Here is a 27,187-nt window from a genome sequence, read left to right on the forward strand (position 1 = left end):
GAGTGTGCCCTAAGTTTTTGTGAGCAGTGTAGTTGAGCAGCCAGCCCTGCCCGCCGTACACCTGACCTTGACGCAAGGCAAGGCAGTTTCCTCCTCATTTCAGTGTCCTGTTGATGATGTCTTTTGTAACCATCTGATGTACACAGATGACTTAGTAGTGATAAGCTCTTATACATTTTTTATTATTATTTTTTATTACATTCATTATGTCTTCTTGAGTAATAAACTTTAGTTTTTTGGTTTCTTTTTGAAAGACACTAGGTAAAAACAAACAAAGCTGTTCAAATACCTTACGCGTTTCGACGGACAAGGAACTACTTCCGTCTTCGTCAGTAGTTCCTTGTCCTAGTGTCTTTCAAAAAGAAACCAAAAAACTAAAGTTTATAAGCTCTTATAGTTAAGGCCCGCAGAAGCTTTTGAATGTCTGCTCCTTTTATGGTGATGCATTTGATGTTAAGTATAATGCTTTTAAAAGTCAAATAATGATTGTTTAAACAAAAGAGGATCAGAAGCTGATGTTCCCAGACTTTTATCTCTGTGGAAAGGTTCTTCCAGTCACAGATGAGGTTAAATATCTCGGACACTGTATCACAAACAACCTCTAGTTTAGGCAGAGGTGTAAACTTTATGTGTGGGCTTATGTATTGGCTCGAAAGTTTCACATGTGCTCCACCAATGTCAAAATTGTACAAGCTACAAGAAGAAGAGCTTGCAGGCCCTGACAGTGGCATACAATGACTCTTTGAGAATGTTATTGAAAGTACCAAGGCACAGCAGTGCGAGTGAAATGTCTGCTAACTGGCATAAGGCATTGTATCTATACATTTACGTGTAGAATTTGGAAGCATTGGCACTCCTCCTTATATTGTAAATAATGTATGATGTTACTTTCTCTTACTTTTATTAGCATCATTTTTCTGTTTTCTATATTACTATGGACCAGGATTCTGTGTCCTTAACTCATTGACTGCCAGCCATTTTTAAGTCAGAGAGCTCCCCACTGCCAGAGGTTTTTCAGGACTAGGTCTATGTCAACATGAAACCCACCAAAAGAAAGATTAGACTCTCCTCTTTAATCTAAAAAAAAAAAAACTTTCTTTGTACCTCTTTCCATGCTTTAGTAATCGTCCGTAGAAAATAGGAGAAATCACCCAAAATGCTGTTTTCTGAGCACAACTAAGATTTTGACACCAGACATGCTCAAGGCTTTGCTGCAGCTGTTCGCATTGAAAAACCTAATTGACGTCTATAGACGTCATTGGAAGTCAACGTTCAGATTTCAATTGATGTCTATAGACGTCATTGGCAGTCAATGAGTTAATACTGCTTGAATGAATGAATGAATCTCCTCTGCTTTCACGTTGTATTTTCATTTATTTTTTAATAGTGTAAAATGTGAAAACATAAAAGCACTAAAACACAGGAACATTGTATTACGGTCTGTGCAGCTGCTGCAAGCTCACTGATAGGCTGCCAGATGCATTCAGCACTTCAGTGTGGATTTGATGCTGAAGTATAAAATAGCCTTGAGTGTGTTAATGGGTGAGCGGCACTTTACGTGCCTATAGGTGGAAAAGCTATGTATAAATGTATAAATGAACACCATTTACCATTTACCCCCCCCCCCCCCCCCCCCCAAGCACACACACTCTGTAATCCTCCCAATAGACCACAATAACAGCCTCATTATCCATTATGTTTTATGGTTAATCAGGGGGTTGACACACTGTGACTGAAACTCCTCTGTCCCCCTCTCTACTAATTCATTCATTCTCCCTCCTCCCATATTTCCTGCGGGGAAGCACAGGGAGAAAAGCTAAAACTATGGCTTATTAAATCCAATATGTAAATTCTACACACATTCTCTATTTCCCGCAATGTCTGCAGTTTACAGGCTGCTCAAATGGCGAAATGGCAGTATGTACAGTAAGTACCTGGAGCATCTATCACTTAGACTCCAACGTACAATGTGTCCACCTTCATGGGTCATCTGAAAACCTTCTCCAGTCTGATGCACTCTGCAGTAAAAGTAAGTCATCAAGTGTTGTTTGTAGAATGCCATTAACCATTGGTCAATTGTTTTAGCTCAGGCTGTGATTGCATCTTTCCTCCTGAGCCCACGTGTGTTTGGTTCACATGAGGGCGGAGTGGCTCGTGTGAGATAAAACTTACCTCCAGAGTTTTCAGTGGAGCCCGGGGTCAGTGGACACGACGTGCTTGAGTTTCCCCTCCTCCTGATCCTCTTAATGACAGTATATCGTGTTCCCACATGACTCCATTTTATTAAGCCTCATTTCATTCGTCTAGTGTGAGGATGTGTGTTTATATACGCCATTGTTGACTGAGCATTGTCTAGATTTGATCAAGTTATGAGATTTTGAATCTGTAAAGCACGCGTTACAAGGTTTTGTTTCAAAGTTTGATCAGGTTCCTTTTTTTCCCTTGCAAATCTGTGTATGTGCTGTACTTCCTTGGAGCACTGCAATATGTTTTTTTGTCCACAATTTATTTCAGAGTTGAAATTTTTGGTGTGACCTCCAAAAAGTTTGAATGAGTTTATGAATCACGCGAGAAACAAGCAGATTGTAAAGTTGTTTTCCATCAAAAGAAAACCCTGCTGACAGAATGTATATAATTCAGTTTTGAGAGACGTGATTAACAACATATCCTTGGAGCTCTGTTTTTATTTTTGGTCGAACGAAAGGGAAACAAAGGTTGGAAATGTTCTAGATTTTTCTGGTTTGTGAGGCTTAAATGCCCCATAAAGAAAATATTTTATTCATGCTCGAGTAGCTTCACACAGTTGTACGACTCCTGCTTCTTCAACTGGCCCTGGGCTGCCTCTTTAAACACAGCTGGGCCAGACACCTGTGGATTTGGAGCTGTTGTGATGTGAAACAAAAAATTAAAATAGAAAAATAGCATTTCACAGATGAAATGTTTGAACATTTGCATTAGTAGCAGCATGGTTATAAAAGCAGCACACACTAGACAACAGATTCTACACTGGCTTCAGGACTCACATTTAGAGCAGCCAGTGTGAGCTGCAACCCAATTCAGACTGTTAACTTCAATTAAGAATTATACAAAATGCAGTTTGACTCCCCCGTTAGAGCATATTAAACAAACACTTGTTTTATTCGAGTCAAGAACGGATCATAAGCCATCAAAAAGCAGTGGCCCACAATGTAAAACATCTCGTAGCTTCAGGTTCAGCTTGTTTTAGGCACTTCTCAACACTGTGAGAGTAGTAAAAATCCCGGGATCAGGAGCAAGTTCTGCTAAGCCAACTCTAAGGTGAACGGATTTGGCCAGATTTGTTGCTGCTGAACGGCTGCCAGGCTATCGATCCATTCCACTCACCTCAGATGAGCCCTGATCAAAAACCCATTTAATACCTGCCAAAGAGTGTTGGCACGATACGCTCGTGACAGACAGGGGGTTAAGGGAGACAGGGATAGTTTTAGCACGAGAGACATAACAATGAACGGTTAAGGAGAATTAAAAGTACTTCAGTTTGCTTCAGGCCCTCGAGCAGGACAGTGAAGAGCTTAATGACAGTTTCATGTTTAATCTTAGTTAACCCCTTAACTCCCACCTGAACCGATTACATTATCTCCAGTTTGGCTTTACCCCAGTCCAAAAGCTTCTGTAAAAAAGCTGTGAAAATAGTAACAAAACTGAGACGAAAACAATGATGGAAATGTGACAAAAAAGTGAGAAAACATTAACAAAAAAGTGATGAAAAATGGATGTAAAAGTGGCAAAAATGTCACAAAAAAGTGACAAAAATGACAAAAAAATGACAAAAATGTGACAGAAAAAATTACAAAAATATGACAAAAATGTGATAAAAATTTGACAAAAAAAAAATACAAAAATGTGACAAAATGTGACCAAAAAATTTACAAAAAACGACAAAAAAATGACAAATAAATATGACAAAAATATGATCAAAAATTGACGAAAAATTGACGAAAAAATGACAAAAATGTGACAAAAAATGACAAAAAAAATGACAAAAAAGTTACAAAAATGAGTTGAATACCCAACAAAAAAATTATGGAAAAAAAATCTGATGATGTGAGGAAAAAGATCCTCTCGGTTCAGGCGGGAGTTAAGAGGTTAAATATATAAATCTATCCATCTATATATAACTTCTGGATTATAAGAACTTACTTTTTTCACATGCTCTGAATTTAGGGCCGAGATATAGAGGAGCCTAGAGTTCAGCCTTTTTCCTGCTTCGATGATTAACACACTGCGGCGCGGGGAGGGGGTTCTGCTGCTGCGATACCAGCGCTACACGAGGACCATCACCAGGACCATCACCAGGACCATCAGGACCTCTCGCATGTCACGACATGGACACCTGCAGTTTATAGACAAGAGCGGCCTATATATGTACTTTTTTTTGGTTTGGATGTGGCGTATATTCAGGCGTGCTCAATAGACCAAAAATAACATTTTTTGTTTGGTTTCTTTTTACCGCAAAGGTCAGTGTTGTGGAGAGAGCAGTCTAAGAAGAATCACTCAAACATTCTCTCCACACAGAGTGACCTCTCTCCAACTCCTCCGTGGGGATTTTTAAGCCACATTATTAAAACCACTGCATTATGTAATAACTGCTGTAATGTAGTCAAGTCTTCTAAAACTAACAATAGTATTGTTGTAATGTGAAATCTGCATTGTATAATAAGCGCTCTAGTAATTACCCATTAACATTTACAAATATTAACAGAAAAGTTTGGTCAATAATGTCTGACAAAGCTACTGATAACCTGGATTGTTGAAAGATCTGAATTTTCGGATACATTCAGGTTCTTCTGTGGACCTGTTCAATTGTGTGGCTATTGACAAGCTATTGATACAGATAACTAAGAGCATGGTGACATGGTGACAAACACGAGTTGTGCTGCTACCTTCACACAAATAAAATCATTTTAAACTATAGTATAACATTTTTTACCGTAATAGCTTTATTTGTCGGCTGATTCTGATACAAAGCTGTGATAGGCTAAGACGAGGTGCACTTGACCCAATCAGCAGCGCATTCAGAGGAGTCATGCCATCTCAAAGACAATCGCTTTAGAGGGTTTTCCATTGGTAGACACTACTCAGCCCAATGCCTGGTCAACCCGGTTTGGCCCTGGCCTCCGCTGTGGAAAAGCTGGCCAAACCTGTCTGACCAGGTATGAGTTAAGGCACCGACCTCTGGCTGTGGCCAAAGCGCTAATCCGTGACTGATGTGATGTAAACAGACGTGGGCCTCTGATTGGGCCTCTGAACGAGAGAGTGAACATCCCTGCAGGTCATACGGATTTAATATTTCACAACATCATACCGCTGATCTAAAAGAGGCCGCTGTTAGTGCAACTTTAGCTGGTGTTAGCATAACATTTGAACCTCCATAGTTGTCTTGATTCCTGTAGTATTTTCCTTAGCACCTCTGAATGATTCCATAAACCCCAATAGAAGGCAGCATTTGTCCACATTTGTTCTCATAGCGACAAAACTTTTAATGATGTTCTGTGGGGGCACCGCCCACAGCAACTGTGTCGTGTAGTGGAAACACAAGCGAGTACTGGGTAGAGTCGAGACGAGCCGTGCTCTGTGGAACAACTGCTCAAATCTTACCTTTGGTTCATTTTCAGCGGGGAATAGCAATGCAGCAAAAGGATCAGCTGGTTCAAATGTAATCAGACATTAACTGTGAAGATTTTCTTTTCTTCATTGGTTTAAAACAAGTTACTAAATCATTTGTAACATGAACAGGTGGCTGCACCTCTTGTGTGCATTCAAATAATTTGAATAATTTAAATACCATTTTGCATTCTGTGTGTCTCTGTTCCAGGACTGGCTGAGTAAGTTTGGTTACCTCCCGCCCCCTGACCCAGTGACCGGGCAGCTTCAGACCAACGAGGCCTTGACCAAGGCCATCAAAGCCATGCAGAAGTTTGGAGGGCTCAAAGAGACCGGAGTGCTAGGTATGTGGATGTCTTAGAGCAGGCCTGGACTGGCAGAAAAAAATCCACACCATCCACGTATTTCTCCCATACAAAACCAGTGCTGTAATGACAAAAAGATGAAAAAATGTCCCCAAAAACCTGTCAACCAGCCTTCTCCATCGCTGCACTCGTCATACTCATACTCATACTCAAGCAAATCAGGGTTATAACGGAGGGGTATAATATTCCATGAATTCAGATAAGCCAGAAAAAAACACTTTTACAAGGTGCTTTACAGTTTGGGTTTACAGTTACAGAACAACATCAATTACATTAAGACCACCTTTCTCAATATCATTGATTACTACAGAATGAGCAGTAGTACTGCAGTTACTTTTCCTCAAAAAGTGCAATAAAGCTACACTTATTTTATTCACAAATGTATCAGGTATGTCCATAGATAGAAGATAGAAGAGATAACTGGTGTTCCGTTCAACCTCATTCATAGTAATGGTAGAGGTCTGTGAAGTTAACTGATGCTCTATCTCCTCTTACGAAGTCTGTTCCTTTAAAGGGAAAAAAAGCAGGAAGTTCCGCTCACGTACCAGCTACGAGCCCAGGGCTAACGGGGCCACAAAAGGCTATGGAAGTTTTGTCCAAATTAATTTTTGCACCAGAGGCCAAACCATACACCTTCAGCACCTGCAATGCTGCCTCCAAACTACCAATATCATGCAAGAATAAATTAGTACCGTCCACAAACTGAAAAACAATATGCTCCACTCCAGAGGGTGAGAGGATGCAGTGACATCCCTCTCTGAGGTCAACAAAGCAAACAAGGGCAAGAAAAGCAGACATAGGACATGCCTAATGGACACAGCGAGGAAAAGCCTCAGTCAACAAACCATTACATTTAACCTTGCTACCCTTACTAGCAGAGCCATATAATTACCGTAACTTCTGGATTATAAACCGCTACTTTTGTCACACGCTCTGAGCCATGCACATTCACACATTTTCACGCTCTTTTTCCTCCTAAAACCGCTAACATTTCTAAAGTGTTGAAGCCATTGCTTTCATACCGGCACTACACCGAGACCATTGCTTTATGCTGTTTATCTCAGAACTGTTTTAACTCACAGTGGGCTAAAAAAAAGTGGTCTGATGATGTCCATTTAGTGCATAAAAGTATAGAAAATGCAGCATGATGTTGGTGGACAAACGAGCGAGGAGCAGATGAGAGTGAAACGGCAAAGAGGAGGGACACTTGCTTGTGCTGCTGCTCATACGCTGAGCACATAACCTGTCCCGGGCTCATCTCTCGGCCTTGGTGCAGTGTGTGTGCACTCTCATGTTACAACATAGACAGACACGTGCGGCTTACAGACTGGTGCGGCCCATATATGGACTATATCTTTTTGAATTTAGTTGGTGTGACTTCTATTCAGGTGCGCTTAATAGTCCGGAATTTACGATACTTCACGCAGCACATTTACAACCTGTACCCACTTACCGTTACTCAGTGACTTACGACTTCACAGAGAGAAAGCAGCAGGCCTTGACCTCAGTGTCAGATAACCATTCATCACTCAGAGAATTAACAACTTCATCTAAACAGCACATGGACAAACCCTCTGAGCTGAACAGACAACGTTCAACAAATCACCCATACAGGCAAATTCTCAACAGGTCCACTCAAAATAGATTTAAGATTTTGCTTAAATTTTAACCTTTCTTCAAAGTTTATCAACCAGCTTGCTCGCTTGCTATAAATAATTAGAACATTCTCCTCTTCGCCTCAATCCACAAGTCCATGTTCGACTCAACTTGTTTAATTTTCCAACAAAAGGACTCATCGTCAAGCAAAGAATTATTCATCCATTATCCACAGACCTCTCCTGTGCTTCTCGCTGAAAGTGGGCAGCGATCGCTCAACCAGGGTCCATCATCGGCAGCAGAGGCCGTGCACCTCAAAAGGCCATCAGATATTACTCACAGATCAATACGTGACTGCTTCAAAACTCCCATAACAACCTGCCAGCGGGAAAAATCCCTTTTATTAAGATTAGGGGCTCTCCAAGCCTCATGGCGTCTGGTTTTACGCACAGGGAGACGACACAGACTGGCACATGGATGCTCAGCTCACTCCGCGTTGTGATGTTGGTTCTGTATTTAAGTGTCGTGCATTTATCGAGTCTGAAAATGTTATCGTCCTTCATTTTACTTATCGAGCCATAAGTCGATAAAGTAATTATCAAGACATCGCATAACAATTTCAACATTGTGAAAAAGTGTGCCACACTTAAAGGAATAGGCCACCGTTTTTACATACTGAGATATGTTCTTACCTTAGCTTTGACGAGTTCTTTAGGACCTGTCTGGTCGTCCCCCGTGCCTTCAATCACGTAAACACAGCGCAGACGGCGTTAGCATTTAGCCTCTCCCTCTCTCCTCTATAGCTCCAAAACAGGTCAAGATAGAAGCTACCAAGCTCTTCCACGTTTTCCCTATTTAAATATGTTTACGTGAAGTGTTACACTACAAAGTATAATTACACAAAATTAAACAATGTGGATTTTCTAAGCGGATAAAGGGGGAACTATATTGTAAGGCGTAATAATACCAGGAGTAGTTCGAAATCCGCGCAGTAATCTTCACTTTACTGCGCGGATGCCAAATTACTCCTGGTATTATTACGTTATTATTAGTTCCCCTTTTTTCTTCAAACATAAGAACTGCATGAATTACAAAAAAAAATATCTCCAGGTACCAGCAACACTCTGGATAACTAGGAAATGAGGCCCTATGTCAAAAATCCTGAAATATCCCTTTAATGGATCCTTTCTTGTAAAGCGCTTTGGGCCTGATGAAGGTAGAAAAGTGTGATATAAGTTGAGACCATTTACTATTTATGGATGCTTACAGTACCAACTGGAAGATGACAAAAAGTGATTGAGCAGAATTTCCATCCATCCATTTTCTTCCGCTTTATAATACGACATGCCTGGAACACCTCCCGCGGGAGGCGAACAGGTGCCCTAGCCACCTCAGCTGGCTCCTTTCGACGTGAAGGAGCAGCCGGCTCTACTCCAAGCTCCTCCCGGGTCACTGAGCTCCTCACCCGATCTCGAATGGTGCGCCCAGCCACCCAGCGAAGGAAACTCATTTCGGCCGCTTGTATTGTGTTGAGCAGAATTTAATTAAGTGAATGATGTGAGCCACCATAATGTACACGATGACATATCCACAGACTGAACTCAGCAACACAATGTGCTTTTGTGATATAACGGAGAGGCTAACGACCAACAGCGCAGTTTAACTAACGTTCGACACATATGCAACCTCATGCAACATGTCGGGTCACGTGCAGTGCTTAATTTGATTCCCCCAATTCAATTTTTTTCAGGGTAAAGGATCCGGGAAATACTTTGGAGGATCCGGCAAAAAATGTATCTGATATAATGGTGTCTAATGAGAGTGTTCCGGCAAATGTTTTGGCCTGTTCCCCCAATCCATCACATCAGACCAAAAGTGTTCCTGAAAACACTAATTTACAAATTAAGCACTGGTCACGTGGCCGCGGTGCATTGCCATGGAAATGCGCAGCTTAGAAAAATAAATATCCAGCTTTTCCATACCTCTCTATTTATTGAAGTCTCTTAATGGCGTCATTTATCCAGATGCATGTAGTCCTAGTTCCCAAACACAGAAAAATATCTGCGTTTATAGCTTAAAAGCATCTCTATACATGTGAACAGTGCTTAAGAATCTGTGCCAGGACTCAGGAGGATGTTTCCAGTGTGTCAAAAGACTCCAGGATGCTGGAAAATAGCACAGATAACATTTTTCATACATCATATCATACTGTATACATTTTGATCACAGCTGGCTATATTAGCAAAGGGTACAGCACCGCCACTGTAGTAAACGCTGTAGTAAAACATTTGTATAATTTCCATTCCCCTTGCATCTCTTCTCCAGACCAAGCCACTCTTGGCCTAATGAAAACCCCCAGATGTTCGCTGCCAGATGTGTCCGAGATGACAGTGGGTCGCAGGAGACGAAGCGCGCTCCCCCTCAACAAATGGAACAAGAAGCATCTGTCCTGGAGGTATGGAACGGGCGTAAAATTAATTCTCTTGATTTATGCAGCCATAACATACCGTAAAATTGAAGCACCATAATATTGTTGGCCTTATGTTGGAGCAGACGCTTTCCGCCTGCGTGCTGACTTTTATTACATTCTATGACAGGGGTGCCCACAGTTTGAACACATCGCCAGACATGGTACTTTTAACTACAAGTTTCATAATTCCACGCAATTAAAAGCCTTTTATTGAGCTAGGGCTGGGAACGCTTTAAACCTCACCTAGCTGAACTGCACTTAGCACCGATCTACGGCCCTCTATGCTTCATGCATTTCAACATGTGGCAAAAAAGTTTGGACAGCCCTGTTCTATTACATTGAAAAGGTACAGTATGAAACCCAACTGCCACCCTCCTTTTTTGCCAAATTCTTTCTTGCATCCTGAATTGTGGGATTGACCTAGTTATCTGGTTCTCAACTACTTTTGGGTCTCAAGGTTTTTCATAGTTTTAGGAGATGTAAAACAAAATATAGGCAGGGCTCTCAGGTTTTCGTCATTGTTGGAATATACGTGGGGGAGGGAGGGGTATATAAACAAAAGCTGGCCAAATGAATAGTTGCTGGCACCAAATATAATCCTTTTACTAGACAAAAGCACCTCCATCGCACAAACTTTTAAACAGCTAAACACTGTATAAAAGGAGCGTGTTTTTTGGCTTCTGTAGTTCTGTCGCTGTAGTTTGTCACAAGTTCAACGTAATGTCGGGTTGTGGTGTCTTTATTTTACATTCCATCACACTGTGGATTCAATAGTATCCTCAATATTTAGTCATTAGCATCTACTGGTTAGCGCGCTCACTTCATATGCTGCAGCCTGATGTTTTGCCCTTCACATTCGTAGCCCATGTTAGGCGGGTTCTAATTCCCGTATTTTATCTCATGTTACCGCTGTATCACACTAGAGGCTTCATTACTACCGACATATCTGCAATCAGATTGAGGTCAATAGCAGTCCTCTTAGATCTTTCAGCAGACAGAGAGAAAGTGGTGCATATTGTTGCCGATTCACACTTGGAGAGCAGATATGTGAGCTGGAGGCTTGTCGTACGTCTGTGAGCAGAATGTGAAAACCCCGGAATAAAATATCTGAATTTGACAGGACTTGACACATGAAGACTAGCATATTGGCACTCGGAGCTGTCTGCTGATTCTTGCTTGCAGGGTGGGTTTCCACAATGCTGCTGCCTTTGAAGAACTGCCAATCATCCACCTTGCTCGTGTCAGCTCTCACTGGCTTGTCTCAGTTCTGGGAAGGTGCTTTGGTATGTGCAGTGCTCACATTTGTAGTGCACAACATTGGAGCAGTTATGTGCTGCTTTCATATCCAAAGAGAACTTTTTTTGTTTTGTTTTCTGAAACTCTCTGAAACGACATTCATCAAAAGTTTAGGACCACATGCCTCTGAAAGGCCAAATCTGTGCAAAAGTGTGGATGCAGTGTTATTTTCTGTCAGGTATTTACTCTTCCTGATGACAAAGACAGAAAAACCTATCTCGTTTTCAAAGTGTTGTTGAGCTGCATAAGCAGGGCCTCTCGCAGCCTGCCATCGCTGCTGAGGTGGAACGCAGTAAGACATCATTTTGAATTTCTTTAAAGTTCCTGGGCCTGATCTACTGCCTGGCGCAAGGACAGTCTTGGTCGAATCGAGGCTCTGATCTTGTGCAAACACAACTTTGTGCTTTTGCTTTCGTTGATAGCCTGAAGGTGTCGCTCCTACTGAGATGTTTTCTACGCTCTACAGTGGAGTCCTTCAGTGGAACAATGGAGCTTCAGTTGGTGCAGGGGGATCAAAATTCCGCTGGCTCTGTGCAGATGTTGCAGGGCCCTTGAACAACACTACAGTTCACACTGCCCACAGGGCTGTGTACTTTTCCCCAGGCTCTTCTCCCTGTACACAAACTGCTGTACCTCCAGTCACCAGTCCATTAAACCCATCAAGTTTGTGGACAACACCACCCTCATCGCCATCGGGCTCACCTCGGATGGTGAGGAGTCCACCTACAGGAGAGAGGTGGACCGGCTGGTGTCCTGGTGCAGCCACAACAACCTGGAGCTGAACGCCCAGAAGACGGCCTCCCCACAGTCCCCCCTCGCCCTGACAGAGTCTCCCACCTCCATCTCCATGGACTCCTTCTGTTTCCTGGGCACCACCATCACCCAGGACCTCCAATGGGAGTCAACCATCAGCTGCCTCATCAAGAAGGCCCAGCAGAGGATGTTCTTCCTGCGGCAGCTGAACTTAAGCTGTTAACCAAGATGCTGGTGCAGTTTTACACTGCCATCATCGAGTCCATCCTCACCTCCTCCCTCACCGGTGGTTCCCCGACGCTACAGACCGGGACAGGCATCAACTGCAGTGTATCGTGCGTGCTGCGGAGAGGGTGAGTGACCCCCATCTCTCCAAGACCTGTTCTACTCCAGGACCCGGAGGCGTGTAGGTCAGATCACAGCTGACACTTGTCACCCTGGACACGGATACACGTTTGATCGGGATGTGCCGTGCTGAAGGGGGAGGAGCCACAGGCAAATCTTTGTCAGCCTTAGTGCCTTTCTTACAGACCTATTATTTCAAATTGTGAAAAAATGCTTAGGCACCCAACATAATGTTTTTAATCCTATTTATAAATAATTTTCAGGTTAATAATGTGTGTCAAGATGATGACAACAGGTCAGGTCTTTTCTCAGAAAGTTTGCAGAACCCTGGGATTTTTCCATTAATCATCCCAAAACTGTCCTTGTTGTGCAGCACAGTTCTCACTTTCCTTTTAAGGCTGGAGTGAGCTGCTGAGCCACGTGGTTTCTTCCCACTTACTCAGCCTGTCCTCAGCTGCTGCTCAGTTTTTAAGGCTAAGGCCAATCACTTTTTTTCGGTAGAGCTCTTACAAGACCTTCGCAAGGTTGTACAGTCAATTTTTAAAGGAGCTAAATTCTTGTAAACTGACCTTTTAAACTTTTGATAATGTTATATTACTGTTTCCTTGTGGGAAAAAAGCATGCATTGAGTGTTGTTTCATTCATTTCTTGCACATTACCTACACACTACTCCAGACTCATTATAGTTTTCTGTTTTTCAGTGCTTAAATTGCCTGTGCTAAAAGAAAGAACTATCTGCAGGTATTGTTTTGAATTGAAACATTAAATCAAACATTTTGTTGTGAGATTGAGCTAGCCTAAATAAAGGATTTAAACCTCTCTTCAAGTCTTCTGCAGTGACCACTGATCTGTGGCCCACCGTGCTCTATACATTTCCATATGTGTTCTTCGAAAATTGAACAAAACCGAACCCTGTCCTATATCAAGCTTTATTTAAACCCCTTTGCCTTGAAATGTTTTGTAGTAAGGATGGTATGATAAAACGCTATTATACTTAAGATCAGCAGAGTGCACACTTTTATGCAACACTGATCAAGGACCTCATTCATAAAGCTTGAGTATGCTCTACACATAAAAATCCTAGCTCCTCCACCTCCTCCTTCCTCTGCTCCCTTCACTCCACAACAGTCTTTCACCATCTTCTGGGAAGAGCGTAGCAGATAAATGTTATCCATCTTATTTTTCCAATGAACGAACATTAGTCATAACAATTGTAAAATTAGAAGGCATGTGTAGCTTAGCTGTGAGTCTTGCCCGGATACCTCCTCGTGTGTCCCTTTTTTTCCTCCTGCATATCCTCTTGTGACACCTCCACTGTGCTGCAGGTGTGGGGGGCTCTTGGTGCCTCTTCAGTGTTTCAGACAAAGAAATGTGTTGGTCTCAATTGTCTAGCTTATACTTTTTCCACCTACATTAGGCACATTTTACAGCAAGGAACCACCCACCCATTCTCACTCATACACTAATGTACGCAGACAGTGGAGGCAAAGTGTCCACGGACACAGAGACAGTGTGCAACTGCAGAAGCCGGGACTCGAATCCCTGACCGTCAACATGAGACAATCCGCTCTAGCATGTGCGCCACTCTTGCCTTTTGCCAAATGGCAAATGTGGATCTAAATATTTTCATTATCATCATATTATCATAAAGATCTTGATTCACACTGCAGGGAATGGACAGTGATGTGACGTTCATGACCGAGCGGCTCTTTTGAACGGCTCTTTAATGTGAAGAGTTTGAACTGGATCTCAATTCTGAAAAGAGACGACACAAGTGAAAACTAAATGCACTAAAAATTATTTGTCAGTTGCAGCCTCTTTTTATTAGTTGTGCGGCAAGATCTTATTCACAAACACATTTTTCAAAGCGTAAATATCAGTCCCATTGTAATTTTACATTATATAAATTTAAAAAGTGTGCGTTTTATCGACCATGTCTTAGATATTGCAAGTTATCTTGCTGGCATTATTATCCATCCATCCAACCAATCAACCAACCAACCAACCACTGGTCCGTTGCCGGGTCGTGGGAGCAGCCCACGTGCACGTGAGTGCGAGCCGGTGTTGACCCACTGGACACAAGCACCTTTGGGCTCAGTCTCAGCGATATAGCCAAATCTAACCAACATCCTGTGATCAACAAAACATGTATGAGATGTAATCCTTCATTTACTAGATCATTTTAAAAAATATTGATTTTGCATTTTGGTCTATACTTGTATTTTACCTCCCACATATATATTAAGTGTTTGCATGAATTGGAAATAAATTAGGTCCATATGTAGAGCTCCTCCACTGTGCTAGAAACCACTATTGTGTGTTTTAGTATGTATGTGTTAAAATCTGAATGACATAGCATTGTATTGGCTGTCAATCACGATGGGAGAGTAGACAGTTAAGTTACAGCACATTAAGCCATTTGTGGTGCCCTTATACAGTGTGCCTCATATACTGTAAATGCATAATACCATGTAAGGAAGCCATCATATTTTTGACTCCTGGCTGAAGTTAAGTTTCTCCAGCTCTCCCAAGGTTGGCAAAAAAATGCATCAGATTGATGCTTTAAAATATGGAATTTAAAAAAAATCTCCCCGGACCCCCCTAAAAGGGTAATATTCTTCACACCTTCTGCACTCCTCCTAACCCATTTTCATGGGATAAGATCTGGATTGCATTTGGTTAATTGCTGGTTTACACCTAAATAATTTTGGCGTTAGTCCTGACTAGGTCCGGGTTCAGTTCTGGTTTAGACCACCTGGTCAGCCCTACCTCATTTTTGGGTTTTTCCCCCAATGGACCTCCATTTTGTATGATTCCTATAACCTTACCTGCAGACGCGATGTGTATGCTCTGTTTCTCTTCAGACCTAAACAACTACGTCTGTCACCATGGACTACATTATTTGATCACGGATCAAAATGGAGAGTGAACTCACAAAGGGACTAACTTGGGAGGGCAGGTTTTCGTAGATGTGATTGTTTATTTTTATTTTTTTTGCACTTTAAAATGTTCTTGAAAATCCTGGACAAGAATGTGGACGGCGAAGAATGTTGTCCTTTATTTTAATTACATTTCATGAGTGTGCTGTATTACGGAAACAAGGGCAAATGAAACAAAACGCCACTCCAGGTCTGTTTTTGACAAGGCTTATTCATGCACGCGTGAAAACACAATAAACAAGCAAGAAAAACATGTACTGGACTGCTTTAGATGTGTCACGTAAGCAGCGTCACGTAAAAGGGGAAACATGACACTCGCGGGATACAAACCTCATCACTGATTTCCTGAGTGGGCTTCTGCCAAATGTCACACCGGTGTTATACTTCACAAGGTGGATTCCAGCGCCCCAAATTAAAACTCACAAAACAACTTTACGGCCTCTACACTGTTCCTACTAGAACAGTCATTATTGTATGAGTTGTTTAAGACCAGCGCCACGGTTTAATGTCCAGAAAGAAACGAGGCAGAGCAGGAAGCCGCTGGGAGGGGGGCACACAGGCCATGAGCCAAACACTTTCATTTCATTCACTTTCTTTTGTTCCAGTAAACAGTTCAGTTTTCAGTTCAGTTTATTCGGTCAAAATTATGACAAAAGATTTACATTCAGTTAAGTATACTTCTTCATAACATAACATACAAAAATGACCGAAAAGGTATAGGCTGAAGCTAATGCTTATTTTGCCTACCCTTGTCTTTTTAAACTTACAGCACGTGTTTTTGTTAACTTTCCAACATAACATCAGACATTCAAAAGGATTTTATTATATATATACATATATATATGTATATATATATACACATACACACATACATACATATACACATTTTAAAGTAAGTTGACAGTCTTAAACAAACTAGTAAACAGAATTAAGGTATTTTTTCAAGTATAATACTTTTATACATTCTCTTTAGGTGGAAGAGAGAGGGACATGATTTGAGATCCTCTGTACAGTTATTCCAGAGATCGACCCCTTTAATGGAAACACAAAATCTCATGGTGTTTGTTTGAAATGTTTTCTTTACAAACATCTCCACTCCTCTGAGCTCATACCGGCTCTGTCTGACGGTGAACATGTTTTGTAGTGTTTGTGACACAAGTTTATTTTTTACTTTGAACATCATTTTTATTGTATACAAATCTACTAAATCATAGAATTTCAATGTTTGCAGGTTTATGAACAGGGAATGGGTTGGTTGGTTGTAAGTTGAGAATGTGATGAGTCTTATTGCCTTTTTTTGTAGGGTGAAAATTTTTTGTGTTTGATTTATAGGTATTTCCCCAAATTTCTAAACAATAGGTGATATATGGCATGATTAATGAGTTATATATAAGAATTAAGCTTTCTTTGTTTAAAATATATCTGGATTTATATAATATCGCTATTGCTTTTGATAATTTCATTCTGATATTATTAATCTGTGACTTCCAATTTAGATCATGATCTATTATAACTCCAAGAAATGTGTTATCATAAACTCGTTCTAAAGGCAGATTGTTGAGCATTAGGTTTACTTGGCTGTCAATTTTTCGGTTCGAGAAAATCATAAATTTTGTTTTCTTTATATTTAGAGACAATTTATTAATATCAAACCAGACTTTGAATTTATGTAACTCTCTCTCCACCATTTCTAGGAGCTGATTTAGATCGTCACCAGAACTGTACAAGGTGGTGTCATCAGCAAACAAAACAGATCTTATCCTTTTTGAGACATTACATAGATCATTTATATAGAGAATAAATAATTTAGGTCCAAGAATGGATCCCTGTGGAATTCCACAGCTTACTTTCAACATCTTAGATAGATCCAAATACTCCTACTATTAAAATGAATAATGGAAAGATGTCCATCCATGTCCACTCCTTGGAACTGTTCCTCTGTATAATAATCACAACTTGTATCTAGATCATTATAAAATTGTATTTCAGGGTCCAAGTCATGTTCCATGCGACTCATTTTATATGTTGTTTCGTCAAAGGTGTTTTAATGTAGTTTATACTGTTCGTGTGTTCACCTGTTCTCTTCTCCGCGGTGCGTAATCTGTGCGTCACAGGTTTTTCTCCCGTTGCACTCTCTGTTTAAAGTTACAGTGTTCATTTTCATCTGTCGGTCGTATCTAGAAACTAAATCCAAACGAAATTTCCCAGAACGATTAAGAAATCCGATGGGTATCTCCACTGTCGTCCATATAACTCGAATGCGTTTTCTTGGCCTTGCACAGTTCAAACGTTAAGGTCCTTGATATTATCCGAAACATCCAAACAAAATCTTCATTTTTCATCCACATAAAGTCTTGGGTCATTTTCCACATGTAAGAATTGTTCATTTATACGGGTCCAAGTCTTTCAGATCTCTTATAGTAACGACTTTTGATTCTTCTGGTGGACCATTCAGACGTATCTTCACTTGCCCGTTTCTTGTCCATGTGGCTTGGATTTTGCTTTGTTTTCTGAGCTGTCGAGCGTGTCTGGCAATATTTGCATTCTTTTTGGTTAAATGCTCGTTTAAATAAACTCCTGTGCCCTTTAGCATCTTAGCCTGACGCAGCAGTTCACCCTTGTGCCTTCTGTTTGCAAAGCGCAGTATGATGGCTGGCTTTGCATCTGTATTCTTTCTTGGCAACATGTGGCAAGCGGCGATGTGTTGAGGGGCTATTTTTATGTTTTTACTCTGCAAGAAGTGAACAACTTGCTCCTCCAAAGTGACAAGCTCCTCCGCTGGTGCGTCTTCACCTCGCTCCAATGCTGTAGCTGCCGCTGTGGCTCGAGCGTAGCTGCGATGTTTGGTTTTAAGTCCACTCACAATCACATCCTCCATTCGCGTATATTGCTCCAAATCATCGATCCTGCGCTCCAAGCCTTGGATAATGGCATCCTTCTCTTGGATGGTCGTTTTTAATTCCGCCACTTCAGTGAGCAAAGTGAGTAGCTTAGCTTGTTGCTCAGCTAGTTTGCTCAACTCTCCTGACATAAAGTTTAGGGATTTTTGGATTTCCTTCATGTCCTCCTCCATAGCGTGCGCCCGTGTCTTCCGTGACATTAATGTCTTGTCTCGGAATTCCTTTTGATTTTAATCTCATTGTCATTTAAATGTTAACATGACGACGCGCTCTCATCAGCACACGCGTCTCCACCGTGTAACCAATAAATAGCATTTAAATGAAGCAAATATAGTGAGTTTTTTTAAGGGTGCTTGAAACATTTCCCCCCCTGTAACCGTCAATCCAGACTCGTGTAGTTCTTTTAGATGTAACTTAATCCTGATCTTGTTCTACTTTAGTTTCAGTTTTGAATACTGAAAGAATTCTTAATGTGCCGCTATTACTGGATGTGTAACAGGATTAGTCAGCGCTAAACGTCTGTCTCCCAGCTTCAAATCCTACAATAGTGTAACAGCTCACCCTTAGCTCATTAGCTCGTTTTGTTAGCCCCTTATCACAGAGGACGGCCTGACAGTCATTAGCAGCCTGGGCGATAATTCAACGTGATAGGTGTAGTGGGCCGTGCGGAGGTGAAGAGTTACAAAAAGAGAGACGGAAAAAGAGAAAGGAGGAAGATTAGATCTAAGATAATAAATTAAGGAATTGCCTCAGTGAGTCGGGGATATTAACCAACCCAAAAAAGTCAGTCGCCTTTACTGAACACCCGATCCATGAGCTCACTCAGCTAACTCTAATCATAGCTCACGAGTCTTTGTGGGAGTTTGGAAACGGCAGCAGTAATGCCAACTGTTGAGGTCTTAAGTTGTGCCAGGGTTGTAAAGATAACAATGTAAAGCGGTTGGCAGTTATGGCCTGTCAGTTTTGGGCAATAAAATCTTTGTGTGACTAACCAGCCCCATTAACTTGACATATTTTTGCCGATGTATTTGATGAGGAAAGGGATTCATCTCTTTTTCACAAGGATTTTTCCAAACACATGAAGTAAAGGTGATTAAAATGCAAACAAAAAAAACAAAAAAAGCAACATAATATATTTTGTGTGATGTGCCCACTTGCGTATGTGTTGCATTGCTTTATAGTTTTCTACATAAATGTACAGTTATTGACATTCTCTATGTGTCCAAAAATAAGGTTCCCACTTGGAGGGGGCCATGTGGAGTTTGCATGTTCTCCCCGTGTCTGTGCAGGTTTCCTCCGGGTACTCCGGTTTCTCCTACCACTAAAAACATGTACAATAGTTGAATCCTTCAGCCAGGTGATTCTGACCATCAGCCTCCACATCTGGACACGGGTCCCCGGGCACGGTACTGCCGTCGCTCCCCACTGCTCCTTACAGGTCGTCCCAGCGGATGGGTCAAATTTCGTTGTGCAGTTGACAAATAAAGTACCTTCACCAAAGGAACAGGCCACTGTTTTTACACACTGAGATATGTTCTTATCTGAGCTTAGACGAGTTGATGCGTACCTGTCTGGTCTTTGTGCGTGCCCTCAGTCACACAAAACGACCAAAGATGTTGTTAGCATTTGGCCTCTCCCAATGTGGCTATGGCTCCAAACGGGGGTGAAATTAGAAGCGACCAAGCTCTTCCACGGGCACGCACAAAGACCAGACAGGTACGTATCAACTCGTCTAAACTCAGGTAAGAACATATCACAGTATGGAAGAACTGTGTGCCCTCAGTTACGTAAAACGACCAAAGATGTTGCTAGCATTTGGCCTCTCCAAGTATGTTCCTATAGCTCCAAACGGGGGGGAAGTTAGATACGACCAAGCTCTTCCACGGGCACGGACAAAGACCAGACAGGTACGTATCAACTCGTCTAAGCTCAGGTTAGAACATATGGAAAAACGATGGCCTATTCCTTTCATATTTAATGTTTTTTTTTTTCTTTCCTTAATCTTATTTATTATTTATCCACCTTTCCTCTGAGGTGTTCCCATTATCAGTCACACATCAGTCATTGAGCCTGTATCATGGCCTTCTACTCACATGTCATCACCTAATACCATTTAAGCCATCGACGCTCATCCATTCATGGCCACAAACCTGTGAAATTGCTCCGCAGTGGTTTAAGAATAACTCCGTTTTTGTTACTGAGTCCAAGATTTCCCCACACTCAAATCGCCAAGCGTAATAGAGAAGCGGGCAGACAGTCGGCCAGAAAGATTTGAAAGAGAGAGAGAGTGAGGGTAGACGCGCCGCATGCCGAGCCTTTTTAATTCTCTCGTCTTTCATCTTGGTTCTGTAAAATGACTTCATGTACGTTAAATCCCAGTAAGTGGTTGTTGGGGCTATACACAAGTATGCAGCATGTAAGTGTGCATTAATCATGTGTGCAAATGCGTGCATGTCAAATACTCAGCGAATGCCCTGAACCACTACATGCGTCCACCTGCTAATACGAGAATGTGAATCACCACCGCCGGCACTGGAGCTTTCCATGTTCTGGTTAATCAGCTTACGTCAGGCTCACTCGGTGGATATGATAGGGTGTGCTGCGGTGGGTTAGCAAGTGTGTTTTTAGCTGGGCCGTTTGATGTTATTGGCTCATGTCTCTGTGGAGCGGTAGGAACCATGGGAGGCGCGGGTGTGCTGCAAGCCCCGTCGAGACGAGGCATAAGGCGGGGGACACCCTGAAAACTCACCGCAGTCCGAGCGCGCTCTCTGAATCATCAGCTCAAGCTTATGTGTGAAGTGCACTTCCAGTTTCAGCAGTAATCCTTTCGTAATTGGTCTTTTGCATTACTGGACGCTGCCTTATCGGTGGCCTGTCATGTCACACCTGTCGAGGTGATAAGTGGCATTCATTTACCAGACGCTCGTGACACCATTGCTCTGGTCAATGTTGACAGCAGTGAGGATCAAAGTGAAGTCATACAGGGATTAAATTGTCTCAAATTAACAATGTAGACCTTTGATTTATGAACGCAATTTCCTCTGACATTATGCGGTGTTCAGCAATAATCTAATATATTTTTATTTATCTCTTTTCCAACCATATTATAGATGGGTTTTCCGTTTCTCGATCCATAGCAGCGGCCGCCATGTTGTGTGGCGTTCGACAATGTTCATGCACGACTCGCATGCACATGTAATGAATAATTGTGTCTACTACGGCTGTTCTGTAGTCGCTAATGTGTTTTTTCCAATGGCCGCTGGCTGCCCTGCTTTTTTTTTTTTTTTTTAAACTTTTTATTTTAGAACATTTTAGGGCATACAAAATATAGAATACAGTATAAACATCTACAGTGAGAGGTACAGGTACATTTCACATCTTGTCAACAGTGTCGTCATCCATGATTTGTATGAAATAGTCCCATCTTTCCCAATATTTTTCTCCCTTGTACTGTTGTAAGCGGAGTCTGAAGGTCATAAGTTCCATTGTTCTTATATGTTTAACAATTTGCATCAAAAGTGCCATTGAGGGAGTGTCTCTTTTGAGCCAGCATTTAGTGATGGCTTTTTTCGCAGCAGCGATAATAATCCTAAGTAGATATAGGTGACTTTGGGACACTCCCTCTGGTGGAACACCAAAAAACAAAGTAAAAAATGACAATTCCAGTCGAATTCCCAACACTAGATAAATTATATTTATCACTTTTTTCCAAAAATCGACTATACCTGGACATGACCAGAATATATGTACCTGATCGGCCTGGACCGATCCACACTCCCTCCAGCAGGAAAACTGGGTAGCCAAAGCTTTTGACTTCCGTACAGGTGTAATAAAGAAACGGACCAAGGCTTTCCAACAGAAGTCCCTCCAGGTAAACGAGTTAGTAGTACAGCTTTGAGATTTCCACCCCTCCAGCCAGAGTTCTTCTGGTATTTCAACTTTCAGATCCCTATCCCATTGTTTTTTCACATGAAGGTGAATTTTGTTATCAATTGAACTTAAGGTCCTGTAGATTTTTCCAACAATATTTCTATTAGTACCCCCTTTGTAGATATCTATAAAGATCTGAACCAGGCTGGAGGGGTTGCTAGCCAGGGCACATTGTATTTCTTTAACAAAATAATGGCGAAGCTGGAGATACCTAAAAAAATCATGTTTACCAAGCCCAAATTTAAGCGAAAGATTTTGAAAGCTATCCATCTGGCCCTTAGATATGATTTTACTAAATGCGTTTATGCCCAATTGTGACCATTGTGTAAATCTAAAGTCATGTGTTACTGGTTGGAAGTGTGGGTCACGCACAGGCCAGCCCAGGATCTTGATTTGCCTATGAAGTTCAAACCTTTTTACAACTTGTAGCCATACTCTGATAGATGTACACAGACAAAAGTTCTCAATCTGTAGACTTGATTTGGCACAATGAATACAACCGAGTATTGACTGTAATGGAATTTCACTCAGGGAGAGCTCCAAGCCTTTCCATTTAGCCTCATATGACTCATCACACCAAAGGATCAACGGTCTCATCTGGGCTGCAATATAGTAATGCTGTAAACAGGGCAGGGCCATGCCTCCCCTGTCCCTCGGCATCTGAAGGACAGTGTATTTTATTCGTGGTTTCTTTGACTTCCACACAAACCTGGATATACATTTGTCCCATTCTCTGAATTGTTTCAGAGGGATCTCCACAGGTAGTGCATTGAATAAATATAATAGTTTAGGTAGGATTACCATTTTAATTGACCTAATCCTATCACCAATGTCCAGGGGAAGCAAAGCCCATCTGTCCATGTCTTTGTTAATTTCCTGTGTGATTTTTTCATAGTTATTAGCAAAAAGACAGGAAAGGTCCCTTGGTATGAGTATCCCCAAATATTGGATATGCGACATGTTCCAGTTAAAGTCATAATCTCTAATCAGTTCTGGAGTAGGATTGAAATTGAATAATAGGGCTTGGGTTTTACTGACATTGAGGGAGTATCCAGATAGGGACCCAAACATTTTGAGGGCACTCATAAGCAAAGGTACACTGGAGCCTGGGTCTAGGAGCGTCACCAACACATCATCGGCGTATAAGCAAATTTTGTACTCTACACCTTTTATGTTTATGCCTTTAAGTTCCCCCTCCTCTCTGACCATCTGAGCTAAAGGTTCAATAAACAAATTGAACAAGAATGGGCTAAGCGGGCATCCTTGGCGGCAACCTCTTTGAAGTTTTATGGGGTTCGACAAACCACCATTTATTTTTATCATTGCTGACGGAGATGTATATAGTGCCTTAATGCACTGTATAAAATGTTCTGAAAAGCCAAAGCGGGCCATTGTTTGATAGAGAAATTGCCAACTAACTGAATCAAAAGCTTTCTCAGCATCTAAGCTGAGAAGGACCGCACTAGAATTTATCTTTGTAATTTGATCGACAATGTGGATAGTTCGACGTATATTGTCATGTGTTTGACGCTCTTTAATAAAACCGGTTTGATCATCATCTATGAGAAATGACATGGAATCTTCCATTCTCCTGGCAAGAATTGATGCAAAAATCTTGTAGTCAATATTAAGGACACTAATGGGTCTATAAGATTTGCAGTCCAATTTGTTTTTACCTTCTTTATGAATTACAGAAATAAAGGCTTCCTTCCATGAGGGAGGGGGAGTGCCACCCTTCATAACATCATTAAAGCACTCTTTAAGCAAGGGGAGAAGTGGTTCTCGCATCAGTTTATACCACTCTGCTGGGTATCCATCTGTACCGGGAGATTTACTTGTCTTCAAAGATGAAATTGCCTTGTTAATTTCCAAATCTGAAATTTCAGCTGTAAGGATATCATTATGAATTTTGCCCAAAGATGGAAGATCCAAAGAATTCAGAAATTGATCAATTGTGTCACTGTTAGTTTCACCTTTATGTTGATATAGTGTTGTATAATATTTTTCAAACGATCTATGGATTTCACTTAATTTGGTTTGCAATTTGTTTGTACTTGGATCCTTAATTTTATGAATTGCCCTCTCTTCTTGTTGCTTACGCAATCTCCATGCCAACAACTTTGCAGCTTTTGGCCCTGCCTCATAATACCTCTGTTTCATGTACCTTATATTTTTCTCTATGTCCTCACTATAAATGTTGTCTATCTCCTGTTTAATAGGTCGCATTAGGATTAATAATGACGGATCTTTATTTTGGCTATGTAATCTTTCCAGAACTCTGAGTTTACTCTCTAAATTATGTAATTGTTCAAATTTGTTTTTCTTCTGAAAAGCAGCTGTGGCTATGAGCTTTCCACGAAGGTAGGCTTTAGCTGTATCCCAAAGAATGGATGCACTCACCTCCCCGTTGTCATTAATAGAAAGGAAATCTTTATACTCATCCACTATTGCTTTTTTTTGGGTCTCATTATTTAACATACCAATGTTCAGTCTCCAGTTTGTTTTCTTTCTACCTTCATCCAAATGCAGGTTTAAAAGGAGACCTGCATGGTCCGAGAGATCCCTCTGTCCTATTTTACAGCATTTCACTCTATAAAGCTCACTTTTAAACATGAGATAGTAGTCAATTCTCGAATACATATTATGGCGAGCTGAATAAAATGTGAAGTCTTTCTCTCGTCCATGCAGCTCTCGCCATACATCTGTTAGCCCAAGGAGTCTAATTGTCTTAGACACCCAAGTTTCAGTAGAATTTTTTTTCCTCTTTTTATTAGTTGTGTCTAAAGTGGGATTCATCAATAAATTAAAGTCCCCTGCACATATCATGATGCCAGCTTTTTCTAAAGCTATTAAATCAAATATTTTTTTGAAAAAGGAGATTGGGCTTCCAGGTGGAGCATATATATTGAATAAAGTTATTTGTTTTCCCTCTATTTTCCCCTTTACAAGAACAAATCTACCTTCTTTATCATGGGTTTCAGATATTAATTCAAAATTAACCTTATTTGAAATTAATATAGCCACACCTCTTTTGTTTCCTGATCTGTGCGAAGAGAAAAAGGTATTACGAAAACCCATCTTTTTTAATTTTTCATGTTCCGTGTGGGACAAATGTGTCTCTTGCCAGAAAGCAATATTAACTTTCTCCCTTTTAACTTTTGCTATCATTTTACTCCGTTTTATGGGACTATTTAAGCCATTCACGTTTAATGACAAAAATTTAAAGTACTGAGACATTTTCCAAGCAGTATATTTTCTGTACCTGTTTGATGCAATCCTGTGCCCTCTAACAAAAGAAACAAAAGAAACAAACAAAACTCAAAATGTCCATAACAGAAAGAAACATCAACAGATGTGTCAAACCTGAACACGACTTCCATCGGAGAGGAAAAATAAACTCCTCTAAAAGGAAAAGTGAGGGGGTGCGGCCACAAGGTGGGGCCCCTCATTAGCGTCCTCTGGCGGTAACAGAAACTGGGTGTTACACCAGCAAAAGGGTGGCTAAAAAATAACACCCTGAAATAGCCTTTGCCTTTTCAAATAATGATAATCCTTAAAGGTCACGGGACAGCTATAATGACTAAACTATAAGCAATCATGATGAAATAAGAATAAAGAAGAAATATATATATATATGTATATATATATATGTTTGATCACGTTTAGGGCCCTCGTTAGATTGAACCATGCCTCCTTACTTGCATAAATGAGTTATTAAAGGAGTGGAGATAAAAAGCTAGTCAAGCGCTTCAGTCCTCGCGTTCTGTGTCCTCCCGGTCAGGTCTTTGAAATTCCCGAAGCCGTTCTCTGATGGATTCCTGGTATTCGTTGTCAACCCGGCGCGATCCTCCTACTACCCGCCAGGGCAGGAGCTGGGACAGGGTTTCCACATTGTGTACGTTGGGCCTCTTCATTCGTATTGGTCCCATCGGGTAGCCGTGTTTCTCCACTTCATCAGCTGCCTCACGGGCGTCGTTACACGTGACAGTCCCATTATGGAAGTGTATTCGCATCTTCGTCAGTGGGGTTTGGAAGCGGATGTGGTTTGCCTTCAGAACTTTCTTAATAGGGATGTACTCCTTTCTTTTCTGTTGTACGTCTGCGGAGTAATCGTGGTCAAAGTAAACACGCTTATTTTGAACGTACAGCGGTTTCTTCCAGGCAGAATGGAGAACGGTTTCCTTTGTAGTAAACCTCAGAAAGCAAACCACTATGGAGCGCGGTGATGCACCAGTCGGTGGCTTTGGCCCCAGGGCTCGGTGGGCCCGCTCGATTCCCAAACCTGACGCCTGCTGAATATCCAGGCTGTCTCCGAGCTCAGTCATTATTAAGTTTTCAACAAACCGTATTACAGAGGTGCCTTCAGGGATTCCATTCTCTGGGACCCCGTATATGCGAACGTTCTTCCGGCGCGAGCGAGACTCCAAGTCCGACAACTTGTTTTGTAGAACTTGCTGGTTACTGAGAAGGTCAAGTAAAGTATCCTTCACGGCCAAATCCCACTTTTCTGACCCGGCCACGTTCTTCTCAACCTCCTCTACGCGCCGAGTAACCTCCTCAATCTGACCGGTTGCCGTTTGTATTTTCTGGTTGATATTGGCGTTTAACTCATCCATTTGGGCCTTCATGTCATCTTTAATTATTTCCCGAAAGTCCAAGAGATCCCTTTTCATCTGGGTTTTTAGTTCGTCCAACCCTCTGCTCATAACTTCACTTACAACGGAGCGAATGATGCTACTTGTGGCTTGTGGGTTAGCTTCATCCTCGAGGGTGATGCTATCCGAGCTAGCGCCGCTAGCATGTTTGGTAATCGACTCATTTGTCTTCTCCTTCGTCCCGGACCTCAATAATCTATCCCCGGACATCTTCGAAGTATTCTCCATGTGAATTATTGGTTGCAAGTCCTCGGGTTGTGGGGATATAAAAGGCTGAAATCAGAGCTACGATTTA

General features: G+C 41.4%; 1 protein-coding gene across 1 annotated transcript in view; it reads left to right on the forward strand.

The window, feature by feature from the left end:
- LOC306982967 (matrix metalloproteinase-17-like) overlaps nucleotides 1–27,187 on the forward strand; it is a 122,191-nt gene that overhangs the window by 41,754 nt on the left and 53,250 nt on the right. The window contains exons 2-3 of the mRNA XM_079582609.1: nucleotides 5,855–5,987; nucleotides 9,930–10,059. Of these exons, the coding sequence (XP_079438735.1) occupies nucleotides 5,855–5,987; nucleotides 9,930–10,059 (263 nt within the window). The remainder of the gene's footprint in view (nucleotides 1–5,854; nucleotides 5,988–9,929; nucleotides 10,060–27,187) is intronic.

The sequence above is a fragment of the Gobius niger genome (genome assembly GCF_951799975.1).
Source record: "Gobius niger genome assembly, chromosome: 2".
Classification (NCBI taxonomy): Eukaryota; Metazoa; Chordata; class Actinopteri; order Gobiiformes; family Gobiidae; genus Gobius; species Gobius niger.